The sequence below is a fragment of the Acomys minous genome (genome assembly GCF_964271855.1).
Source record: "Acomys minous genome assembly, chromosome: 2".
Lineage (NCBI taxonomy): Eukaryota > Metazoa > Chordata > Mammalia > Rodentia > Muridae > Acomys > Acomys minous.
The window spans coordinates 84,041,585-84,060,232 of record NC_140484.1 but is presented as its reverse complement, the minus strand read 5'-3'; the positions used below and the strand labels follow the sequence as shown (position 1 = coordinate 84,060,232).

Here is an 18,648-nt window from a genome sequence, read left to right as displayed (position 1 = left end):
TGGGATTAAAGGCATGCGCCACCACGCCCGGCTGTACAACCACTTTGGAAATCAAGCTGGAGACTTCTCAGAAAATTGGGAATAGGTCTACCTCAAATCCCAGCCATACCACTCCTGGGTGTATACCCAAAAGATGCTCTATCATAAAAGGACATTTGTTCAACTATGTTCATAGCAACTGGCGTGGAGTAGGAGCAGCAGGGACAGCTGGATGACTCCATGGCGCCTCACATGGCAAAGAGGACAAGGAAGGCAACCATCAAACAGAAGAGCCACATGGCCTCAGATAGGGCAAAGGCCAGAATGGCATAGGAGAAGAGCTGCTGCTTGAGAGACGGGTTCCTGGCATAGCCAATAATCAAGCTACCAAACACTCTTCCAATGCCAGCCCCTGATCCAGCCACACCAACTGTGGCAGCCCCAGCACCAATAAATTTGGCTGCTGTGTCAATGTCCCGGGAAATAACACTGGTCTGGAATTCCCGTCCGGCCACCTGCAGAGGGGAGCTGCTGCAGGAAGGCTGTTTAGATGGGGCCTCTGGTCTACTCAGGAGGGAGGAAGACACAGGCCTGATTAGAGCCCCGGTACAGGAGCAGATCAGAACTGGAGAAACGATCAGTGCCTTGGTAGTCTGCATTGTTCAATCTCCTAGCTTTAGCCCTTGGTCTCAGCACTCAGCTCCCCTACTCACATGTCAGGACTCCCTCCACTCCCCCTGCTCAGCTATTGAAAACAAGGAAATCTTGAAATTTGCAGACAAGTGGGCACTCGTCTTTAATCCCAGCACTTGGGAGGCAGAGGCAAGCGGATCGCTGTGAGTTCGAGGCCAACCTGGTCTACAAAGTGAGTCCAGGACAGTCAAGGCTACCGAGAAACCCTGTCTCGAAAAACCACCAGACCCAGAAAGACACATATGGTATATAGTCGTTTATAAGCAGTTATTAGCCATATAGTGCAGGATAACCACACTACAATTCACAGAGCCATAGAAGTTAAGTAACAAAGAGGGCCCAAAGGAGGATGCTTAAATATCACTGAGAAGGGGAAACAGAATAGACAGAGGAAGTGATTGGAGAGGAAACAGGACAGGAGAGTGTTGGCTCTGTTTATTAACAATTAAACTTTATTATACAACCCAACTAGCATACACAAGAAGGAAAAAAAGGTTAAAGGGACAGAAGAGTGAACCTTTCAGTATCCGGTCCACGGGATGGGTCCTTAGGTGTCTCTCTGTCCCGCGAGCTGGTCCGGTCCGGTTGTTCTCCCCGCGCGCACTCTCTCGCCTCAACTTGTTTTTTTCTTCCCCCCACCTCCCCAGTCACATGCAAAGTGCGGTCTCCTTTTCCCTTCGAGGGTCAATTAGGAAAACAATAGCCACGGTGGGGTTCCCAGGTCCGCTTCCTGAATTCCAAGCCCAGGAAGGCTCCAAACAGACTGTCACAAGGTATTCATGGCTTGCCCCAAGGGTAAAGCCCGCCAAGATTGCTTCCACCTGTGACAAAGCTTAATCTTTCCCACAGGAGAGGGCGTGCTGAGGGAAATGGTGGTGGGGATCTGATGTGGGCAGACTGGGGCTGGGGTGGGGGTAGCTGGAAGACAGAGGGCTTGCAGACAGAAGGAAAACTGTGGCCTGGGGCACCTCTGAGACAGGCTGGAAACCTGTTAAGTTTTGGGGGTGACTCTAGCTGAGACCCCTACTATCAGCAGACATGGAGAGAGAAGAGGCCACCTTCTAACCAGACGGGACTCTTACTAGAGGGAGAGGAACACGAACCCACCCACAAAAACCTTGACTCAAAATTTACCTTGCCTACAAGATGTGCAGGGATAAAGAAAGAACAGAGACTGAGGGAATGCCTAACTGATGCCTAGCCACACCATGTAAGAAGGCCAACCCCTGACACTATCAATGATTACTCTGCTATGCTTGCAGACGGGTGCCTAGCATAGCTGTCTCTGAGACGTCCTATCCAGCAATGGATGGAAACAGATGCTTAGACTCAGAGCCAAATCCTGGGCAGACAGCAGAGAGCCTTGTGGAAGCCTGGGGAGGACAGGAGGACCGGGAGGGGACAGGAACACTACAAGAAGTCCAACAGAGCCAACTACCTTGAGCCCAGGGGGTCTTGCAGAGACTGAAAACACCAAGGACCATGTATGGACTGGACACTGGACCTACACATATATACCTGATGGGCAGCTTGGTTGGTCTTCATGTGGGTCACCTAGTAAGGAGAGCGGAGGCTGTCTCTGGCAAGGACTTTCTTGCACGCTTTTCGGTCACTTCTTGGTAACGCTGCTTTGCCAGGTACCATGGTAGAGGATGTACTCAGTCCTGATGTGATTTGATGTGCTGGGGTGGGTAGGTGGAGGGGGTTTCCTTTTTTATGAGGGGGAGAGGTAGGGGCAAATGAGAAAGAGGGAGGGTAGGACCAGGAGGAGAGGAGAGAGGGGGCTATAACTGAAATATAAAGCAGATAAATAAATAAATCAACCGATTCCCTAAGTGGGGCTTTGGTGGATTACTTGGAAGGAAGTAGATACTTGTCTTCTCAAGAAGACAGTTCTCACAGTACACAGGAACATCCACAAACACATACATAAACAGCAATGCATGAATGTGGATTTGTAGTTCTTACAAATTCTTTATTCTTTTCCTCAGGTATAATAATTTGTGTATTTAAAATAAGCAATGCATAGCTATAATTAGGCCTCTTTCATTAAGTTAAAAAACCATGGATAAGGAATTGACTTTGTGGTAAAGCATTTGATATGATCACACTATGTACACACTGCCGGGTAAGGCGTACGGAAAGCTGACTTGTGTTTGAAGGACTTTCTGCATTCAAAACCCACCTCAGGTCTCTCTGCATGGAATAAAATAGACTAGCCTTCTGCTGTCGAAATCGTCCCCAGTCAAGTACTGATCCTGTCTTCCTTCCAGTTCAATTTGATGATGTACCTTTGGCTGATGTGCACCACAGAAACAGTTGTGTGCGCGTGCACACACAGGCTCCTAAGGACTCTCACCGGTGTGAGTTTGTTGGTGAGAGGACAGCTGTGACTTGCGCAGGAAACCTTTCCCACATTTGTGACAGATAAAAGGTTTTTCGCTACTGTGAGTTCTACGATGCACTTGTAAAGAAGATCTGCCACTAAAAGCTTTCCCACACTCAACGCACACATACGGCTTCTCCCCGGTGTGGATTCTTTGGTGCTCAGTCAGCTGGGCTTTAGAGGACATGGCTTTCCCGCAGTAGCCGCATGCGTAAGGCCTCTCCCCGGTGTGAATTCGCTGATGTGTGCTGAGAACTGAACTGTGGCTGAAGGCCTTCCCACAATCAGAGCACACGTACGGTTTCTCACCAGTGTGTATCCGGTTATGCACTGTGAGGTGGGATTTTCTTCTGAAAGACTTGCCACAGTCAAAGCATCTGTAAGGCTTCTCACCGGTGTGAATCCGATGGTGCACAGGCAGGTGAGATTTGTTACTGAACAGCTTCCCACAGTCACTGCACTCGTACGGCTTCTCCCCAGTGTGGAACCGACTATGCTTCTTCAGATCTGACGCATACACAAACAGTTTGCCACACTGGCTGCACGTGTAAGGCTTCTCCCCGGTGTGAATCCTCTGGTGTGTGGTGAGAACAGACTTCTGGCTAAAGGCCTTCCCGCAGTCAGAACACACGTAAGGTCTCTCACCCGTGTGTATCCGAAGATGCACCTTTAGGTGGGATGCGTAACTGAACGACTTCCCACAGTGGCAGCATCTGTAAGGCTTCCCCTCCGTGTGAGTTTCCTGACGCGCCTGCAGGTTGGACGCATTAGGAAGCAATTTCTGACAGTCAGGACATTCGTAAGGTGTCTCTCCTCCATTTGTTCCTGGACGAAGAGTCAACTCAGGCTTCGGAAGGAAGGATTTCCCACACATGTGACAAATAAAAGGTGTCTCTATAGCGTCTGGTATTTGCTGCTGATACAAAGCTGAGTTAGCAGTGAGGGCCGTCATATATGTGCTATATTCAACTGGCGTGGCCTGAGAAAGAATGTCCCGCTGTGTAAGGAGATGCTTGCTGCTGAGAATAAACTGGTTACCTTTGCACGCTTTCTCTCCTTGGTTATGAGCTGTACAGACAGCATTAGAAAGGCCTTGTGTGAAGCACTGACCAGATTCAACAATGCCATCAGGCTGCTTTGTGGCACTGCTTTGATGCTCACTGTTTGCTCGAAGGTTGGGCTGCAAAGCTTTTTCAATTGGGTACCACCTTGGAGATCTCTTCTGTGTAGAAATGGGGCGGGGGCCTGAGGGAATGGCTCCCCCAGTCGCTTCCCATTCATAACTACTGTCTGTGAGGAGCACTTGCTGGTTGAAGAAAGCACCAGGGCTCAAGGGTGGGATCTGCTGCTGCTGATCTGTCTTCCTGGGGCCACCGTCCCACCACTGTTCCTCCACAATGGAACAGTATGAACCACGCCCAGTGGTTGCTCTTGATACATCATTTGGAAAAGGAGCTTTCGCACATGTCTGGTGTGCTGAGTCGTGCTCTGGTTCACCTGCTGAGACAAGAGATGGAGAAACAGACAGTAAGTACGACGGAGGAGGAGTCAAGAGTCGGACACAAAGAAATCTGTGTCAGGCAGGAATGATGCTGCTGATGGTGATAATGGCCACAAATGCCATCGTGACCCTTACAATACGCCACACACTTGTGTAATACAGCACCTACTCAGCTGCCAGGCAACTTTGTCTGCAGCGGATGCATAAATTCATTTAATCCCCACAGTCATCCCACAACGCACCTACACCTGTACTCCTTGCTTTCCTTATGAGGAAACAGAAGCATCAGTCAGTGGCCAAGATCACCTAGACATCTTATTGGGAAATATGGTTTGGTAAAAGGTGAGAAGTCTAGTGATATAGAAGGGTAACTAGGGCTGGAGAGATGGCTCAGAGGTTAAGAGCACTGTCTGTTCTTCCAAAGGTCCTGAGTTCAATTCCCAGCAACCACATGGTGACTCACAACCATCTACAATGAGATCTGGTGCCCTCTTCTGGTGTGCAGGCACACATGCAGGCAGATACTGTGTAAATAATAAGTAAAATAAATATTATTAAAAAAAAAAAAGATAAGTAAGTGAGACCAGACATGGCTACCACTGGCACATGCAATGGACAGCCAAAGTCAGAAGAAAGGGATGGACACAGGATTCCATTATCTCTAGAAAGCCTCTGACTGTCCTTACCCAATTAAAGCTTTTTTGGTTAAAAAAAAATTTTTCCCCCTCTATAAGGATTAACTAAAGACTTCACCCACACTCAGCAAGCCCTCATTCCCGAGCTTACACCCCAAATCTTTATTTATTGTTTTGTATCTTATTTATCTCCTTGATGTGTTTGTGTGCGTAGTCACGTGTGTGGACCTGCTTACTCAAGCATGTGGAGGTTAAACATTGGGTGTCACCTTCAATCACTTCCAACCTTACTTCTTGAGACGAGGTCTGTCACTGAGTCTGGAATTCGCCAATTCAGCTAGACTGCCTGCCAGAAAGCCCCAGGGGTCCCCTTGTCCCTGCAGCCCAGCACCGAGATGACAGGAGTGAGCCACTACGCTCAGCTTTTTCTGAGTGTTCAGAGGCTGAACCCGGCTTCTCATACTTGCAAGGTGAGCATTTACCAACTGAGCCACTTGCCCAGCCCCCAAATTTTTGTAGTTTTGATGTGTGTGTGTGTGGGTATGTCAGCCTATGTGCCTATGTCACTTGTGGAGGCAAGAGGTGGACTTGTGCCTTTCTCTTATGGTTCTCCAACTTACGCCGTGTGGCATTCGCATGCTTACCTTTGCATGTGCCTGTGGAAGCCAGAGATCAACTTTGGATATCTTTCTCTACTGCTACTTATTTTATCTTAACTTGTGATAGGCATCTCTCTGAATCTAGAGTTCACTATTCAGTTGGACTGGCAAACACGTTACTCACCAGCTGCAACCACAAGTTCTTTTTTTTTTTAGATTTTTAAAGATTTTATTTATTATTATTACATATACAGTGCTCTGCCTGCATGTACACCTACAGGCCAGAAGAGGGCACCAAATCTCATTATAGATGGTTGTGAGCCACCATGTGGTTGCTGGGAATTGAACTCAGGACCTCTGGTAGAGCAGTCAGTGCTCTTAACCTCTGAGCCATCTCTCTCTCCGGCCCCGCAACCACAAGTTCTTATACACTGCAGTCTTCGCTTCTTTTGACATTATATGGTCAATCCTTCAGCATCCACCTGGAATATTATAAGCTTTGCACCACAGAGATTCTGAAAAGCTTCTACATAAATAGCCAATATTGGGCTAAAAAAGATGGCTCATTAAGAGCACTTACTGCTCTTACAAAAGACCCCGAGTTCGGTTCCCAGCAACCCCAAGACCACTCACAACCACCTGCAATCCCAGTTCCAGGGGATTCAACACTCTTACAGCTCTGCAAGCACCAGGCTCACATGTGGTACACAGGTACCCATGCAGGCAAAACACTCAAATATATAATATAAAAATAAACGCATCTTCAAAATAAATTGTAATTTTCCAATATAGCTCAAGAACACAACATAAAAATACTTCTAATTCTAAGCATTTACTCATAGCCTCTTAACTCAGTGGTTCTCAATCTGTGAGTCAGGACCCTTGGCGGGTGTTGAATGACCCTTTCACGCAGGGGTAGCATATGAAATATCTTGCATATCAGATATTTATGTTACAATTCATAACAATAGCAAAATTATAATTATGAAGTAGCAACAAAAATAATCTTATGGTCAGGGTCACCAGAACGTGAGGAGCTGTGTTAAAGTGCGGCAGCATCAGGGTGGCCGGGAACCACTGCTCTAAGTCAACTAAGGTTGCTTGGTTTGGTCCTTTACTCCAATACAGACAGGACAAAGGCTCTAAGGATACTTCCCTGACCCGCATGCGGTTATTCCACACTGTCCATTACAACCAGATTCCCTCCATTTACTTTAGCAGACAAAAAACAAAAAACAAACAAACAAACAAAAAAAAAAACCCAAAACTTTAGCAGACAATGAAAACTCTAAAATAGGAGAAAACAGTATCTTCTGTTTATCTTTGGAAATTCAATACATATAATGCTTTATTTGCTGAAACTGCTGTCCACAGGGCTTAACTCTGTCGAAACAACAACCGCAACCAGAGAAGACAATCTAATCAATAGATTATATGCAATCAGGAACACCAGCAGAGCGCACATTAACAGAGACCTGTGACTGAGGCTCGGAGCACAGGTGAGGAAAACACTCGGACATTTACAGATTGGTAATATATGGCCACTGAGAGAGCTGGTGAAATTCTCTATCATACAAAATAACTGAATAGTATTGAAACAGGAAGAAGAGAAAGAAAATAAAAATGTTTGCTGTTTAAAAAAAAAAAGAAATCCGACGGGCGTGTTGGTGCACACCTTTAATCCCAGCACTTGGGAGGCAGAGGCAGGCAGATTGTTGTGAGTTCGAGGCCAGCCTGGTCTACAAAGCGAGCCCAGGACAGCCAAGGCTACAGAGAAATCCTGTCTTGAAAAACCAAAAAAAGAAAGAAAGAAAGAAAGAAAGCCGTCAATACAATATTAACTGAATTCCTAAGTGAAATCCACAAATTTCATTAGGAACAAATAGTCTAAATAAGGAAAGAAGCATTTAGTTTGTACTGGTCTCAGTGGAATGAAGAAACAGTCATGTAGGCTGCACACTACAGAATAAAATGAGCAGAAACGATGAAGTAATAAACCCAAGAACAAGTAGAGAAGAGCCATGAATCCAAAATGTCTCATAATGAAAACACTTTCTAACTTGAATGAGGATGATCCCGGCTTCTCATGTCTCAAAAATAAGGAAGGGGGCCATTCCTTCCCAGGGCCAGTCCTCACCACAGCCAGATTGGACGGCAGGTTCACCATAGACAGAAACTGCGGACTCGAACACAGGCACCGTGGCCGTTCAAATGTGAGGCCTGGCCCAGTTCCATTTCTATTGCTGTGATAAAACACCCTGACAAAAAGCAATGTAGGGGGAAAAGGACTTATTTTAGCTTTCCATTCTGGGTTAGGGCCTACCATTCCAGAGCGTTAGGGTGGAGGGAAACGGAGGCAACTGATCACGGAGCCCACACATCCCTACTACTCAGCTCCCTTTCTGTAGTCATACACAATCTGTGACCCAACTCCAGGGCACAGCGCTGCCCACACAGCTGGGCTTTCCCACGTCAATATACGAGGCCAGTACAATTCCCCAGAGACGTGCTCACAGGCCAAAACTAATGTGGACAACCTCTCATTAAGACTCTTTCCAGGTGGTTCTGCTTTGTATCAAGTTGACAAAACCAACCACAGGAGAGCCAAGCGGGCAGCATGGAATGGCTCTAACAGGCGAATCCCGTGAGGCACTCACTAGGCGGGGCCCACAAGTCGGCTCCTTTGGGCAAAGGTGCTTGAAATCAAGCTTGGTCTCCAGGAGAGAACTGACTCACTGTGGGTTGTTCTCAGTCCTACACAGGGGTGGGCGGCGTGGGCACACCAGGGGCATAAATATACATGTAATTATAGTAAGGAATGATGACATGGGAACATAAAACAGGAATATGGTGCTGCCACAATCAGGACACAAAAGATCTACGATGAAAAAGGACCCTAGTCAAGAGATAAATAAATGGGGGGAAAGAACTAGAAGGCCACAAAACAATAAAACACAAAACAAATAATATATGTAGGCATAAGGTTATTGTGTATTCAAATGTTGTTTCTGTACCCCCATATCTGGTTTCAAGCCTTGTTGTGAGAATCTCCTGTCTCCTGAGAAACTCTGCTCCCCAATCGTCCCCTAATATGCCAATAAAACAGCTTACAGCCAATCACTGAGCAGAGGAAACATAGGGCTGGACTTCCTGCCAGCCAAGGAGGAGCAGCTAGAGAAGGGAGAGGGAATTCAGCCGTGGGAGAGGCCCAGAAGACAGAGAGAGGAGCTGGAGCAGGAAGACAATAAAGTGCAAGCATCTCTGGGATGTCTGCTGTGAAGAAGCCAAATTAGCATAGGGGGTGAAAAATAGAGTAATAGCTGCTCAGTTCTTGTGCTATGAAGCTTATTTAAATAATATAATAGAGTCTCAATCATTTGTGTGATAGCTGGACTAAGGGAGAAACTGGGAAACAAATACAGTTTTATAAAAATAACTTTAACATTTTGGCACCTAGCCTACAAATACATACATAGAAAATCTAGTTATGTAACATATATAAGGATACACTCTAAATAATTATTCAAAGATATCACAGGGGGCCTGGATAGCTCAGAGGTTAAGAGTTCCTACTGTTTGTCCAGACAACCCACGCTCAGTTCCCAGCACCCACATGGGTGATCATAACCACCTGTAACTCTAGCACTCTGGGCCTCTTCCAACACACTCAAAATAAAGAGGAAAACATATTATATTTTACTCATTACACAAGCAATACATTGATGAAGTTGATAATGTCAACTATTGACAATTAGGATGTGCAACCAGAAATCCATGTGTGGTTTCCGTTTCATAATTTCGAAACACGGACTGTGAATCTGTACAGACCATCAGAAGGAAACTCAAGCAGACTTTCTGCATGGATATTACCAAGTAACCACCTTACTGTCCCTCCTACATACTCATAACAAAATGCAGTATGGTGTTTACTATGCAAACTTGGAGCCGGAGGCAACGTAGGTGCCCACTACTGAGCAGGTGAGTAAGTCACCTGTCAACTATCTACCTCCACCTGGTAACAGTCACTCACCTGTCAGGCACTGACACCTCTGATGTGGGACACCAACCTCTCCCATCTGTGCGTCCTTTACTTTCGCCATCTTGAGGATGACCTTTGGCCTGGGACACCCTGTGAATTGGAAAGATGCTGGATTTTTGTGCTGTTGGCGGTTGGTCTGGTGCTATGTATTCTAATGCTAATTACTGGCCCCCCCCCCAGAGCAGCATGTTCTCACGTGCACCTTTCCTGGTTGCGTAAACCTTGCTCTACCTAATTTAAAGTTGATTGGTTGATAAGAAATGCTGAAGCTTGCGACTTGGCAGGAGAGAGGGGAAGGACAAGAGGATGGATGAGGAAGACGTGCGTGACCTGATGGAGTGGATTCTGCCTAGAAAGGACAACTTACTGACAAGTAACTGGGGTTGTTACTTGTCAGCTGAGAAATTGCTGACTAGCTTACAGGGTTGAAATCTGCCCAGCTCCAATGCTTTAAGCTTGTAAAATAAATCATCGTCTCTTTGTGTCAATTATTTTGGAAGCTAGCAGGCTAAAGAAAATTGTTGCTTTATAGCCTCTTAGAGTATGCATCAATCTTCGGTGTTGTAGAGGGTATCCAGTGACTTCTATGCCGGCTAACTGCCAAGTTCAACATTAAGTACTGTACAAAAGTAACACATAAAAGGTGCCCAATAGGAGCGAACAAGGAAAAGAAAGAAATCATGACAGACTTCTGACATTCCACCAAGTTCTGTAAGACTACGAGGCCCATCATGCATCCGCAGGCCAGCTGTGCTCACCCACTGCCAAGAGGTGGCCGTAGATCTCCAGCATCACCTCCTGGTACAGGCGTCTCTGGGAGGGGTCCAGGTGCTGCCACTCCTCCTGGCTGAAGTCCACAGTCACATCCTCAAAGGACACCAGTCTCTGTAACAACATACTCGCTGTGAATTATTTCCCTGAAAGACACACTAAGTCGACGTGTGTTTTTAGTGAATTTTACCCCCATGATGTATCATCAAATGTCTCATAAAAATACTGATTTCACATTTTACATTCAGGCATAAAGACAGCATATAAGTAAATGTCTGGCCATGTATTGTACATGTGTCTCCCCTACACGGAAGAGGACAGAAATTCTGCACTAAAATGAAGCAGACAGCGGCTATGAAGCCACGTTATGCATGTCTAGCGCTGTGCGGGGATCCTGTGCTTCGAGGAACTCAGGCTGGTAAAACAGCCAACGAGAAGACTCAGCACGGGCTGAAAGGGAGCATTTTATAAATATGCACAAAGGAAACGTTGGGAGGGGCCAATCAAGAAGCAGCTGGCTGTCATGCTCCATAGAGCAATGAGATGCTTCAAGTAGGATGCAGAATCGTTTTCCAGAAAAGAGTGAGAGTGAAGGTGGAAAGGTAGGAAAAAATCCAGTGAATTTAGGGGACAACAGAGGGCTCTGAGCGAGGTCAGGTCGAGACCCGTGCGGAAGTAAAAAATAAAATCAGCTGGGCACAACTGGGTGGGGAACAATTTGGAGGTGTAGTTTTCACAAATCACCAACCCCACTGGGGAGGTCAGTGACACAACTGCCCAAATTTTGTTCATGCCTCCGGAGGCCGCTCCGCATCGGTGCTCGCATAACTAAACCAAAATAAGCTCTCTGGTTCAGCAAGCTGGCCTTGGATGCACCAACTTCTTTGTCCTGCCAGTCCTCTCTGCCTGGGATGAACAGAAACAGGACTCTCTCTCTCTCTCTGGGAATCACAGATGGACCCGAAAAACCCAAGAGGCAGCACAGTGAACACGTGATGAAAAGATGAGGAGATGCTGGGGTTTCAGCTGCCCGGGTTCCACTCTGAGCTGGAGGGCCACGGCTGGCCCAGGAGCAGAGCTCACTGTGTGATACTCCCAGTGCTGACACAGCAGTCCTGCAGAACGGAGGCGGAGGGGCCACCCCTCACCTCACACTCCTCATGCTGGTCCTCTGCTCCCAGTCTCCAGAGCTTCGGGCAGAAATCCGTGTCAGCAGACATGTCGTCTGTGATCTCTACCCTAGGTCTCGGGTTTCCTCGGGATTCAGGTGAGCATGTGGAGCCTCTGGGCAGAGCTGACAGGCAGAACTCGGCTTGCGCTAGGAATTCAGCAGCAGGAACGACTGGCCTGACCTGGGAATCTACAACGACATAGAAAAGTCCTGGGAAGTCAATGACTATGGGACACTCTGCCCTAAGGGCCACTGTCATGCATCGTCCTACAGACACTGCCGAATAGTGGACAAGGTTAAGAAAAGCCCAACTCTCTTTTTATTTTTGTTTGTGTGCTTATTTTCGAGACAGGATTTTTTTTTTTCTGTGCAGCCTTCGCTGTGCTGGAACTCACTCTGTAGACCAGGCTGACCTTGAACTCAGAGATTCCCCCTGCCTCTGCCTCCCGAGCGCTGGGATTAAAGGCGTGCGCCACCATTCCCAGCCCAACTCTTTCATGAAGATCCAGGAAACAAACAAACACAACCAGACAGAAGACCACAGCTTTGAACTAATGGTTAGGAAGAATTCACTGCAGATCTCCTACCCTTTAGCTGTGAGAAGAAATTAAGCAACATGAAGTGTTCAAAGGAAGCTGCAGGTGTTCATAGGCATTGGCAGTGGTCAAGGCCTTGGCATCTGCCTGACAGTGAACAAAAACAAACAAACAAACAAACAAACAAAAAACCCTTTCTGTTTAACCGTGTTCTGACCTACTACAAACATCTCATTTACAACTGAAGCTGCCATGTTCTATGGAGGATGACAACTGCTCCCTAATTTGTAAAAATGTCCCTTTTTAGTCCAGGCGAGTCTTTACAGGTCTGAACGCAGCGGATTCCCAGCACCCACATCAGCACCTCACAGCCACCTGTACCTCAGGCTCCAGGAAGCTCTGAAGCCCTGGGCCTCCACGTGAACCAGCACTCAGGGGCACATTCCCCAAACAGGCACACATCACATCATTACAAGTTGAGGAAAGAAAACTGACTACAGGGGGCTGGAGAGACGGCTCAGAGGTTAAGAGCACTGCCTGTTCTTCCAAAGGTCCTGAGTTCAATCCCCGGCAACTGCATGGTGGCTCACAAACCATCTACATTGAGATCTGGTGCCCTCTTCTGACATGCAGGCACACACATGGGTAGAATACTATGTAAATAATAAACAAATCTTTAAAAAATTTTTTGACTACAACTTAGCAATTGTCTTTCCACTAAATACTCTCACCTGTGTCATTAGCATTAAAGTGCCTGGTTTTTAAAGAGGCAAACGAGGATTTGTGCTGTTCCACAATGCGGCTCCAGGTCACTAAGAGCAAGCATGGGGGATGGGTCTCGCTCCATTCCTATTATCTTGAGGCAGAGTAGGAAGACAATTACAGTGACACAGGAAGGAAAGAGACTTTCATCCCAGGGTCCGATCTGCATTTTGTGCCTTGGCAGATCCTACCGAAGCCTAAATGGCCTGAGGACAATATGTGTTTTCTTCTTCTTTTTATTTTTTAAGACATAGTTTCTATGTAGCCTTGGCTGTCCTGGACTTGGATTTGTAGACCAGCCTGGCCTCAAACTCACAGCTCACAAAGATTCACCTCCCTCTGCCTCTCAGAGTGCTGGGATCACAGCTATGCCTCACCACGCCCAGCCAGTATGTGTTTTCAAAAGGCATCCAGGCAAAGACAGTACATTTACTTAGGGCCAGATGACGCATTCCCAAAGACACCTCCTAAGAAATTAAACCTGGGGCTGGAGAAATGGCTCAGCGGTTAAGAGCACTGTCTGCTCTTCCAGAAGTCCTGAGTTCAATTCCCAGCAACCACATGGTGGCTCACAACCATCTACAATGGGATCTGATGCCCTCTTCTGGCCCGCAGGTGTACATGCAGGCAGAGCACTTTATACATAATAAATAAATTAATTAAATCTGATGGTTCATCTTGAATCAGCTTTAGCTCCATCTACAGATGGACAAAACCAACAGAGCCCTTGCTAGCATCTGCTACCTATTCCTCATTGCCCCCCCACCCCAAAACCCTGAAATATTCAGAGTAGAAAATAACTAACAGCCAAGTTTGCCTAATAGTAACCTGTATACGTGACAAGTCACGCACCAAATAGCTTTAAAATAAACAGGAAGTGGAAAGCAGAGATGAACCCACATGAGGCCTTGGTTTAGGAGCTGCAAAGTGGAGGTGGGGAGGGTAAGATCCCGCAGAACTGCGTCCTCCTGGTTACTTAACCAATTAAGCAAAAGACATGTCTCTTTTAATTTTCTGGGAACCTCAATTTTCACCACACATTCCTGACAGCCAACACTCGGGAGGCAGAAGCAGGAGGATCATTGCCAAGTTTGAGGCTAGCCTGGTCTACTTAAGTGTACCTCCACTTAGGCTCAGCCTTCTGTTTGACTCTCTACCCAACCTGCACCATTCTGAGGAACCTGCCTGACTCCGTTTTGAAGGCAGGAGCCACTATGCTGTAGTGTTAAAAAAATAAGTTTCTAGCCGGGCGTAGTGGCGCATGCCTTTAATCCCAGCACTCGGGAGGCAGAGGCAGGTGGATCCCTGTGAGTTCGAGGCCAGCCTGGTCTACAAAGCGAGTCCAGGACAGCCAAGGCTACACAGAGAGACCCTGCCTTGAAAAAAACAAAACAAAACAACAACAACAAAAAAGTTTCTGTCTCTTTTTCCTGGAACCTGCTGCAACTCAAGACCTTGACTTGTTTTGGGGAACACTTGAGCCCCCCAAACCCTCCCTAACCATGTGGCGACCACATGGTGCTGAGTACTGACTGATTTTGTTTTGAGGTTTTTCTGTACTTCCTTATTGCTCCAGTTTTTGGTTAACCTGCTTTGCAGCTACTGATTTTATTCCTTAAGAGGGCCCTAAGAGCCGGACGTGGTGTCGCACACCTTTAATCCTAGCACTCGGGAGGCAGAGCCAGCCTGGTCTACACAGAGAGTCCAGGACAGCCAAGGCCACACAGAGAAACCCTGTCTCGAAAAACCAAAAAAATAAAAAATAAAAAGGGGGGGGGGCTAAGAAATGGATGGCGGGCTGCTCTCTTTAACCTGACTTAGGAGGCGGGTCACTGGGTAGCTTATCAAGTGTACCCAATCAAATTGCTTCAAACTTGGTAGCGGCTTTATCCTTACCCATTGGGGTTAACACATCCCTCTTCAAGACTGAAGGTCCAAAGACAAGCCACTGTTCCAAATGTTGTCATCTTCAATTCTGGAAACTGTACAAAGCCTCTGAGACTAGACCATCTCCAGAGGACAATTAGCCACAGGGCGAGGCTTCACTGTACAGCAGAAACAAACGCCAAGGAGGAAACAGCTTGGTCTTCTTGGACCTAGGACATCAAGCAACAGATTAATAACTTAATCTGTGAACATTCTGCAGGACTGGGCTAACAAAAAGATAAGCAGGGCCACACAACATAACCAGGACTTTTTCTCCGGGGGGTGGGGGGTGGGGGTGGAAGGAGGGTTCTAGAAAGGGTTTCTCTGTGTAGCCCTGGCTGTCCTGGACTCGATTGTAGACTCAGAAATCCTATCTCTGCCTCCTTCAGTGCTGGGATTACAGGTGTGCATTACCGCCACAGCTAACCATGACTTAACTGTGCAAACCTTTTTTTAAAAAAAATGGTGTGGGTGGGGGGAGGCTGTTGGCTATGTAGCCCTGCTGCTACACCTAGCACCCTGGCCTCCACTTTCAGGGATCCCGCTGGTACTAGCTCCTAAGGGCAAAAGGCAGGATGCACCACACCCTGCCAGAAAACTTTATTATGCAAACATCTTTCCTAGCAATCCTACACCTCTGCGTCACAAGCACAGACTAGGGCCACTGGGTCCTTTACCTAAGGAACTTCCCCTCCTCACTGCTTTCCACTGTGATTAGCTACTCTTTTTTCTTTCTCTTTCTTTCTTTTTTTAGTTTTTCGAAACAGGGTTTCTCTGTGTAGTCTTGGCTGTCCTGGACTCACTTTGTAGACCAGGCTGGCCTCGAATTTACAGAAACCCGCCTGCCTCTGCCTCCCGAGTGCTGGGATTAAAGGCGTGTGCCACCACGCCCGGTCTAACTAGTCTTTTCAATAGGGGCATTGGACCATGATCAACCTGGGGCTGGTGGAGGCCAAGCATTTGCCCTAACGCCTATTTATAGGTCATTTGCTGATCACAGATTCTTGGCACGTCCTTAGGGGGTTCCTAAGGACAGGTCAGCATGGGCCTACCCACATAACTTCAAGGACTCATCACAGGAATTAATACATATATACTATATATATATATAGTGTGTATATATATATATATATTTTTTTTTCTTTTCCCCCTCAGCACCAGTTCCCTTGGGAAATATAATGCGATTAGGGAAATGTCTCGAAGCCCCGGTCCCCAGCACCAGCACGGAGGCTCCTCTCCTAGAACGGCTGGATGGGAGATGGTCCCATCCCTTCAATCTGCTTACGTTTAGACAGACCGAGGATGCTGCAGCCCCGGTGTAGGTCAAAACCGCGAACAAACTCATTTTTTTATTTTTATCTACTTTTTCTCCTCTCGCAGCCCAGTTTCTGATCCGGAATCGGGCCAGCCAGGGGCTATGCAAACACTCCCCAATGCAAGAAAACAGCATGGTCGCCTTCACCACGCACACCAGGCTCACCGCAGCCTGCTCCAAGGCCGCCCTCCACAAAGCCGGCTCGCCCAGCTCCCACAGGACTCCCGCCCAAGCGCAAGCAGGGCATGCCCCTGCAGCCGCCCCAGCCACTCAGCACAAACCAGTGCTCAACAGCACTGCGTCCTCCCTGCGCCGCGCACCTCACCGCACACGACTTCCCGCCGCCGCCGCTCAGGATTCAGAATCCAAACTCCCACGGCGTCCTGGTAACGATAACAACAACTAACCACGTGAAGATCTAAGCGGAAATGGACACTCTAGGACTCTTCTGGGTAAAATGAACTTCGCCTCAGCCTTTTTTTTCCGGCGGAAATCGGTATCGCGCATGGCCACCATTGCTTGCAAAGTTACAGTAGCGGTGTTGCGCACGCCCACCGCCGCTTGGGAGGTTACTCTTTGCCAATAGTTATAATGGTGTTCACGCTGTTTCTTTCCTCCCGCGCCCCCACCCCCCACATTGTCATGGCCAAGTCCGTATTCCAATTATGCGGAAGTCGCTATCAAGAGTACTTCACAGCCGGGCGTGGTGGCGCACACCTTTAATCCTAGCCCTCAGGAGGCAGAGGCAGGCGGTTTGCTGTAACTTCAAGGACAGCCTGGTCTACATAGTCCAGGACAGCCAAGGCTACACAGAGAAACCCCACCGCCCGGCTTTTTTAAACTTTTTTTGTTTTTAAAGATTTATTTATAACTTATACAGCTTTCTGCCTACATGTACACCTACACACCAGGAGAGGACACCAGATCTTATATAGATGATCATGAGCTACCATGTGGTTGCTGGGAATTGAACTCAGGACCTCTGGAAGAGCAGACAGTGCTCTTAACCGCTGAGCCATCTCTCCAGCCCTCTTCTGTTTTTTTAAAACGTGAAAACTAGGAAGTTACTGGGAAATAGGAGAGACCATATGAACCGTTTAAGGTCTAAAATGAACTCTCTTGTACACCATCTATAATGCCCAAAATTAACCTGCAAGCCCCACCTACCCAAAGATCGGGTAACTCCCTGGAATTCTGGGATTTGTAGTTCTTGGAAACATCAAAGCCTCATGAGAAAGTATGGCAGTCTACGGTTTTGTTCTTAATAAGCTCCTGCAACAGATGGACAGAGGCCAGCCTCAGCTGGGAAATTCCAGGCAATGGACCTGACCAAAGTCCATCTTCTGTTCAGTATTTAATATTTAATAAAGCTTGCTTTAAATTTGGCCCAATTTATCAGTGACACTTGTCACCCTCTGATGTATTATGTGTCAACCCACTTGTTTATTGTCTGCTCTCAGTGCTAAATAAAAATTCCACATGGGTTAAAAAAATTGGCCCAAAAGGGTAGAAGTAGTTTTTCTTCTGTGAATCTCAGGACTGACACATCCGGACTTAGTTCCCTGAGGAAAAAGATCTATTTTCAGTTAGAGGTAGAATTTTAAAACAAAACAAACTACAGCAAACAGTGCCTAATATAAACAGTGAAGAGCAGGCTGGTGAGGAGTAAAATGAGGAGAGGCCCAGTCAAACAGTGAAAGGACCCAGAACAATAGAATGAATGTCCATATTCCTAGTGGGAAATAGGAGAGAAACTGAGATGCGGTAGAAGTGGCTCCAAGGCTAACCCACTCAAGCCCTGGCTGGCCCAGAGTATTTAGATGGAGCTTCTGCCCTTGTCCCCCAAGTGTTGGGATTATAGGTACAGGTCACCACGCCCAACTCCACAGATGGTCTTATTCTGCTCTCTGAGAACCGACTGCAAGAGTGTGATCAGAGTTTTGTGGCCAGAGGGAAGATTCTGTAGTTCTCTTAAGAGTAGATGTGGGGGGCTGGAGAGATGGCTCAAAGGTTAAGGGCACTGTCTGCTCTTCCAGAGGTCCTGAGTTCAATTCCCAGCAACCACATGGTGGCTCACAACCACCTATAATGTGACCTGATGCCCTCTTCTGGCCTGCAGGTGTATATGCAGGCAGAACACTGTATAAATAATAATAAACAAAGAGTAGATGTGGTCATCGGACCTCAGTCTGTCCAAGCCTAAGCAGTGTCCGGATGGTAGAGCGATGGGACTGTGAGCTATGTGTATGCACTCGGAGCTGTGGGCTCCAGCCACCCCTCCCAGTCATTTGCTTGCAATCTGTCCTTAATTGTATATGGATTGGAGTAAGGTGAG

General features: G+C 47.2%; 2 protein-coding genes across 5 annotated transcripts; both read right to left on the bottom strand.

Annotated features, from left to right (window-relative positions):
• Window positions 1-212: 212 nt before the first annotated feature.
• Window positions 213-690, bottom strand: LOC311586596 (ATP synthase F(0) complex subunit C1, mitochondrial-like). The gene has a single exon (XM_084762683.1). It carries the CDS (start codon window positions 636-638, stop codon window positions 228-230), a length of 411 nt encoding a protein of 136 aa, XP_084618809.1. The 5' UTR covers window positions 639-690; the 3' UTR covers window positions 213-227.
• A 1,936-nt stretch (window positions 691-2,626) lies between these two features.
• Window positions 2,627-16,984, bottom strand: LOC311592610 (uncharacterized protein). 4 transcript variants are annotated; one of them, XM_084773237.1, is made up of 6 exons: window positions 16,639-16,982; window positions 14,969-15,168; window positions 11,752-11,963; window positions 10,591-10,717; window positions 9,824-9,922; window positions 2,627-4,555 (listed from the first exon to the last, which is right to left on the bottom strand). In XM_084773237.1, exons 2-6 carry the CDS (start codon window positions 14,970-14,972, stop codon window positions 3,018-3,020), a joined length of 1,980 nt encoding a protein of 659 aa, XP_084629363.1. In that variant the 5' UTR covers window positions 14,973-15,168; window positions 16,639-16,982; the 3' UTR covers window positions 2,627-3,017. The 4 variants fall into 4 exon arrangements, with proteins under 4 accessions (XP_084629363.1, XP_084629362.1, XP_084629361.1 ...); XM_084773236.1 differs by having other exon boundaries at window positions 2,627-4,558; window positions 16,634-16,981; XM_084773235.1 differs by having other exon boundaries at window positions 2,627-4,558; window positions 16,639-16,981.
• Between the last annotated feature and the right edge of the window lie 1,664 nt (window positions 16,985-18,648).

Bases quoted from the DNA above. Each gene is read 5' to 3' on its own strand.
- LOC311592610 (XM_084773236.1), bottom strand. The intron at 10,718-11,751 runs GTGAGGGGTGGC...ATGTTGTTACAG, and splicing joins ACCAGCATGAGGAGTGTGAG to AGACTGGTGTCCTTTGAGGA. The intron at 9,923-10,590 runs GTGAGCACAGCT...TCCAATTCACAG, and splicing joins CGGCCACCTCTTGGCAGTGG to GGTGTCCCAGGCCAAAGGTC.
- LOC311586596 (XM_084762683.1), bottom strand. From the start codon at position 638: ATGCAGACTACCAAGGCACTGATCGTTTCTCCAGTTCTGATCTGCTCC.